Source organism: Lactuca sativa, chromosome 4 (assembly GCF_002870075.4).
Source record: "Lactuca sativa cultivar Salinas chromosome 4, Lsat_Salinas_v11, whole genome shotgun sequence".
Classification (NCBI taxonomy): Eukaryota; Viridiplantae; Streptophyta; class Magnoliopsida; order Asterales; family Asteraceae; genus Lactuca; species Lactuca sativa.
Window position 1 is genome coordinate 307,779,613 of NC_056626.2, and position 7,397 is coordinate 307,787,009.

At 28.6% G+C, this 7,397-nt stretch overlaps 1 protein-coding gene across 1 annotated transcript in view; it reads left to right on the forward strand.

Moving 5' to 3' along the window:
• The window catches only part of LOC111891375 (serine carboxypeptidase-like 13), a 12,993-nt gene extending 6,890 nt beyond the window's left edge, over nucleotides 1-6,103 (forward strand). Inside the window, exons 7-14 of the mRNA XM_052771177.1 lie at nucleotides 8-109; nucleotides 250-336; nucleotides 438-581; nucleotides 1,488-1,559; nucleotides 1,639-1,787; nucleotides 5,275-5,388; nucleotides 5,509-5,563; nucleotides 5,814-6,103. Coding sequence (XP_052627137.1) covers nucleotides 8-109; nucleotides 250-336; nucleotides 438-581; nucleotides 1,488-1,559; nucleotides 1,639-1,787; nucleotides 5,275-5,388; nucleotides 5,509-5,563; nucleotides 5,814-5,897 — 807 coding nt within the window. The 3' untranslated portion in view covers nucleotides 5,898-6,103. The remainder of the gene's footprint in view (nucleotides 1-7; nucleotides 110-249; nucleotides 337-437; nucleotides 582-1,487; nucleotides 1,560-1,638; nucleotides 1,788-5,274; nucleotides 5,389-5,508; nucleotides 5,564-5,813) is intronic.
• The last annotated feature ends 1,294 nt before the right edge of the window (nucleotides 6,104-7,397 follow it).

A 7,397-nucleotide genomic window follows, 5' to 3' on the forward strand; every position in this document is an offset into this window, starting at 1 on the left:
ATATTAGGGGTATGTGCTTGGTAATCCTGGAACAGATACACTTGGTGAAATCAATTCAAGAGTCCAATATGCCCATCATATGGCACTCTTATCAGATGCACTCTACAAGGTAAATAAAAAAAAATTAAATTTTCCGTATACACAATAAGGATGTGAATAACGTTTTCCAACACCTTTACTAGCTTTTTATTCTTAAACCAAATAAAATTGCAATACGATTGGGAATTAAAAAGTTTCATATTTTCATAGAGAACTAAAAAAGATTGCCATGGAGAGTACCTAAATATAGATCCCAACAACACTCCCTGCATAAATGATCTTCAAGATTTCCATAAGGTACATGAACTAGACTTCGAACTTGTATAATTAGCTATTAGCTAATAGTGAGATCTTCCAATATTTATTCAGTCTAATGCTATTTTAATTCCAACGTGCAGTGTATTGACAATATATCAACCGCCCATATTTTGGAGCCTATATGTGACCCTTCGATTTATGATCTCTTCAGGAGCTTTAAATCTATAGAGAAAGCCTCTCTGAATTTTTGGTCATTACATCAAGTTCAGAAATCATGGTGTCGTGTATTTTACCTCTCTCTCTCTCTCTCTCTCTCTCTCTCTCTCTCTCTCTCTCTCTCTCTCTCTCTCTCTCTCTCTCTCTCTCTCTCTCTCTCTCTCTCTCTCTCTCTCTCTCTCTCTCTCTCTCTCTCTCTCTCTCTCTCTCTCTCCTCTCTCTCTCTCTCTCTCTCTCTCTATATATATATATATATATATATATATATATATATATATATATATATATATATATATTGGTGTTGCAAAAATCAACATTGACGACCGATTAATCGTTTAGCGGCCTTGAACCGATTACGATTAGGATGCTTGACGGAAATTGGTCAAAATCAGGCTTGACTGTCCTTGGCAGTCATTGGCGGTCGTCGGTGGTCATAGGCGAGAAATTTTAAAAAAATTCAAAAATTTTTATTTTCAAATACTACTTCCAAAATTTTAAATTTTCAAATTTTTATGTTTACAACTTCTAAAATATTATACTAAAATTTTCAAAATTTCAAATTTTTAAAATTTTAAATTTTCAAATATTTAGCTTTTTAGGGAATATTTTTATTTTAAATACTTTTATTAATAATTTAGAGTCCCCGATTAATTTTCGCCTAGTACGATTAATCGTTTATCGTCAGTCGACCATCGAACTAACGCCAAACGATTTTTGCAACCTATATATATATATATTAGATTAAACTGCACAAATAGTCTATGTGGTATGTTGAAAATTGTATATTAGGGACGATCAAAGTTAAAAAAAAAAAAAAAAAAAATTGTTAGAAACAAAACACGTAGATTGTGCGAAACCACAGGGGCCATCCGTGTAATTTACCGCATAAGTTATGTATTTTCATCACTAGAAGTATAATGGTTATGATCATTTTAAAACATTAAATTTTGAATTGTATATGTACATGTTGACAGGACTGCAACTATTTACTTATCGAACCATGGGCTAATAGCAAAGAGGTGCGAGAGGCTCTTCACATTCGTAAGGTCCGTAGTTTATATAGTCAGTAATTATATTTATGTTTTATCTTAATTATGAAGAATGATTTTAATCTCGTGGCCACAGGAATTTGACGATATCGAGTGGGTTTTATGGAATGTAAGCTTGATCTTTTTTATAGACCAAAAACCTATATCGTACACACACAATGTGATGAATAACATAGCCTATCATCAGCGCCTTGTCCATAAAAAATGTCGAGCTCTTGTATATAGGTATTACAACTTTTTTTTTCTATCTTAGTCACTTATGTATGCATATGGTGTTTAAAGAAATCAACATAAAATAAAATATATGTTATATATTGATATCTTTCGATAAGAAAGATTTAGAGTGGGCCAACCCACATACCATCACCCCCTCCTATGGGTGCATCATGTGCATTGCCATCACCACCTTCTTCCCATCAACTCCGACAACTTCCCTTGTTCTCTAATAATGGTAGCCACAAGTTTTTTTAAGATACACATATATAGTATGATTTCTAAAATCCAAGTGTGGTTTCATACTTTGGTAAGGTCTCATGAGAAGTGAGAAAGAACGACTGCTAAGGTGATTGAAATACTAACACATGATCAAAGATAGAAAATTTGATATTCATTCACTAGTTGTCACTTGTTATTGGACCGTCGTTGGATCGTTATCGGACTGTCGCTGAACCACCGCCGGACTAACATCAATTTCAATAGCATTTTCTAATCGTATTTACAGCTTAATAGAACAAATAACGTATTCATCACTTGTTTGGTAATACTTTTTAACATAAATCATTTTATTTTTCCAGCCGAATATATGTAATTTAAGAAAAAAAATTAGCATTATGCCTTTACAAATTCAATTTTCTCTTTTCTAAATTATATATATATATATATATATATATATATATATATATATATATATATATATATATATATATATATATATATATATATATATATATATCGTTTATAAGACATATTTACAATTTAAAATATCATATTCATAGTTTAATAAACATATTAATTTATTAATACACTTAATATGTTAATGTGTACATACAGTCATATTTTAACTATATATATATATATATATATATATATATATATATATATATATATATATATATATATATATATATATATATATATATATATATATATATATATAACATACAACTTAATACAATCTATTTTTAGTTTAATACAATAATTTTACAACATAATATATTTATTTATACACTAGTTTACAAATTTAATGAAGTCAAACTCAAACTCTATCACCACTAACTACCACATGCTACCACCAACAACCTGTGTCACCATAGCAATTATCATTCCTTCCAAATCAGATCTATATATAAAATCATAAATTAACAACTAAAATACTATATTAACAGCTTACCAAAACAGTTATTTCACTTATTCAGAGTTTAATGCAAAATAATTATAAAAATTAATACATTCTTACATATTTATAATATACAAAAAATAAATATATTCACAAGAAAACGAATATAAACATTTATACATAAATCATTCATATTTTAACAAATATTCATTAAAAAGTCAAAGTTTAGTACAGCCAATTCACAGTTTAGTATACAAAATTTACATCTTAATATAATAAATTCACAGTTTCATGCAAAAAAATTATACATTCACATTTATATTCTCAAATTAAAACTTACATATATACATTTAGATAGACTAGTGTTCCTTTCAAAGTCTATTTACATAAATATTCATAATTTGAATTTTACATACTTCCTTCAAAATTAGATTAATTCATATATGTGTATAATGTTTTTCTCGTCTCATATTTCAAAAGAAAATAAAGAATGGATAAAAAAATCACAACTTAATACAATCATTTCATAGCTTAATACAAACAATTCACAATTTAATACATTTAATTTACAACAATTCAATACAGTCAATTCGAAGCATAATACACAAAATTCACAGCTTAATATAATAAATTCAAATATTAATACACAAACATTATACATTCACAGTCATATTGTTAACTTAAAACTTACATTTCAAGACATTAATTCACGATTTAATAAAGTTGTTTAGGACTCTCATTCACAATATTTAGAGCTTAAAAACATACTTGATTTTTTCGAATCATTTCATCAAGCACCTTGTGTACACTACATAAATTCACAATTTAATAGAGCATTTTAGGACTCTCATTCACAGTTTATTAAAACAGTTCAGGACTCTTATTCATAGTAGTTACAACTTAAAAACATATTAATTCATTCATAGTTAAAACTTACTTTACCATAACTAACAATTGTTGAAACATTATAATATCACAATTCACAACTTAAAAAATTCTAAATTTGTATTATTTGAGAAACACTGGTAGAATAACACATTCAAAATTCTAACAATTATAAAACATAAATTGTAAATAACAATTTTATGCAAATATTATAGCAACTAAGAAAACAAACTTGGATTCACAACTTAATATGAGTTAAAGATGAGATTAACAAAAGTAAACAACAAATTAATGAGAAATTAAAACAATATTCATAGCTTAAAAGACTAGTTCAGACACTAATTCACAACTTAACAAACTACTTCAGATAATCATTCACAAGTGAAAATATATAATCTTTTCATTAAGATATTTCTTCAAGTACCTTGTGTGCACATTGTTTTAGAACTTTTATCTATAAATTTTTTTTACCAGATAACAAATCAAAGAAGAAAACACAAGATGAAACATTTTATCAAACACATTATGTGCATAACACACATCAGATCTCTAATCACCATACACATAAAATCTAACATGATTTGAACATCAAACAACTTGAGAAAAGATCAACGATGCCGGGAGACGTCAGCAACGGTGGAGATGTGATGTTTTTGCTAGAATGTAACAAAATCCTTTATGAAATATAACCAAATTCTTAGATCTGATTAGATCTAAACATATTCGGTATTAAAGATGGCAGTGACGGCCTTCTGTGGTGGTCGTGTGTTGGTTCAAGGCGAATCTGGAGTAGATGAGCAATGATGATCGTTTAGGCTTCAAATCTGGCGGCAGAGAGTAACGGGACACTAGATTTGGAAGCGTAAATCTTAGATCTAGAGAGAACAGTGAAGTTTATCAAAGGAGATCATAGATCTATAACAATCTATAACAAGTGAAGTAGAGTCATGGAGTATTCTGTTGTTCTGACGAAGAAGAGTTGTAACATCCATAATTACTGAGGTATATAAGATGGGAAGTGATTAGGGAATCAGTTTAAATTTTTTGAAATAACATAATTTTGCTGATTTAATGTCTGATTGATTGGAATTAGTTAATAGTTGTTAATTTCAAGGGCTGATTTCTAGGAACAATTCATGGGTAAGCAATACGGGAGAATAAGAAAAGAGAGTGTAGAGAGGATGACAAGTGGCTAGGAGAGGTGTAGAAGATGACATGTGTCATATTTAGGTTTTGTTTATTAGAAGAGGTATATATATATATATATATATATATATATATATATATATATATATATATATATATAATGTAAATTTAAGTTTAAAAAATAAAAATGAGAAGGGTTGCACTTTAATATTTACACGACATTGTGGGACAATTTCTCAATATATCCTATTTTTACAAATCGATATCAAACTATCCTATCTTTGCGAAGGTTTGTCTAAGTCATCCTATTTTACAATTAAAAAACTTATGTTTATGTTTGAGCAGTGGAGACCACGACACAACTGTTCCATATTTGAGTACATTGAATTGGATTAAATCACTAAATTTATCAATCATAGACGGATGGCGACCTTGGTTTGTGGAAGAACAAATAGTCGGGTTAGTTAAATTTTCATTAGTAGAAACATGATTTGCTATGATTAAAATTAATCCTAAAATGTGTAACATGTGAACACTATGGTTTTATTGTTTTTTGTTTTTTGTTTTTTTTTCATATAGATACACCGTGAAATATTCAAACCACCGATACAACTTAGTATTTTCCACTATAAAGGTCAGAAATCTTTCTTGAAATCTTTCATTTCACTATGTTGTCATTATCATAATTGTAATGCTTAACATTGTAAAAAGACTAAGAATTTTCTACATGTAACAAAATTTATATATTAATTTCATCATAATTTTGTTGATAAACCTTTAAATGTTTTAAACAATAAAGTTTTCAATATTCATTAGAAAAATAAGCATTTTATTGTTTTAGTGATGATATTGACATTTTAGGTCACATTTTTATGTTGTTAAAGGGAGCAGGTCATACAGCTCCGGAGTACAAACCTAAAGAAAGTTTAAACATGTTTACGAAGTGGCTTTCTAATGAGGTTCTCTAAGTAACAATCGCAAAGTTTGATGTTTGTTTCTTATGTTGCATATATCATTCGTATGCTTGTACTTCCAATAAGTTTATTACAATTACAAACCTAAAGAAAGTTTAAACATGTTTACAAAGTGGCTTTCTAATGAGGTTCTCTAAGTAACAATCGCAAAGTTTGATGTCTGTTTCTTATGTTGAATATATCATTCGTATGTTTGCACTTCCAATAAGTTTATTACAATTGATAATGTAATGGATTTCTATTAAAAAGTTGAGCAAACTGAATAATTGGTTCTTATGGTTTGCTAAAAATTATAAATAGAGTTCAAAAAGTTTTTGACTTGCATGAAAGGTCCAAAATCTGTAATTTTTCGTGGTTTTGGTCATTGATAAACTTAAAATGACAATTTTGCCCTTTTAATTTTTTTTCTATATTTTTGTTTTTCTATTACTATTTTATTAATATAAAAATAAAATAAAAATAAAACAAAAACAAAAAAGACCCACCCATCGTACTATATATATATATATATATATATATATATATATATATATATATATATATATATATATATATATATACGAAATCGTCACATTTTTTTCAAAAATATGGCAAAACTATTTTGAGAAAAATGTGGTTGTAGGTCAAAATTGATGGAGTCTAATTTCGCAACAAAATTCTAACAACATAGCTAGAGTTTTTTCCATAAAAAAACAAGCAACGAAAATAATATTCAATACCACAATTTCATAGGTAAATAGTTATGAATGCTACTTCCATAGCAAAATAACCACGGTATTTAATTTCGTAGCAAAATTACAACAGAAAGTATTTTTGTAAAAAAGTTCGTTGCAACTTTGCAACGAATGGTTTTTTTCATAAAAATATTAGTAACAATATACTAACGAATTTCAAGTTGGTAATAGTTTCCATAGCAATTCCCGTGTTCGCTACCAAAATTAACTTTGTAGAAAATATGGTAGCAAATTAGCTATGGAACGTCATTCCATAGCATCATCTGTTGCAGAATAACAACATAAATACGTTCCATAGCAACATTCCCTAAAAATATCTGTTTTTTCTTGTAGTGAGCTCGTTCTAATGCAAGCCACAGATCTCGAGAGGTAGTACCTTGTACATGTTGAAACGAAGCCTCTGATATGGTAGATATAATAATCATGTGCAGTGGTGGAGCCAGGATCAAAGTGAAGGGGTATCCCCAACAAAAAAAAATCGCATAATATACAATACTAAAAAAAATTCCGAAAAAAATTACACTACTGGAATTTTTTGAGGGGCATCCCGGGCTAGCCCGGCATGTATACTATATCAACCCATGATCGTGTGGATGTGGGCATCATTAGCTATCCAACATGGATAACTAGTGCTATCCACGATTGTTTATCAAGTTCCAACCTTTCTCTCTGGACACTGTATGGAACCATCTGTATATCCGAACAAGTTATTAGAAACAAGAAAGGGTTCAATCATAGTCTTCCAATACCCTTTGTTTGT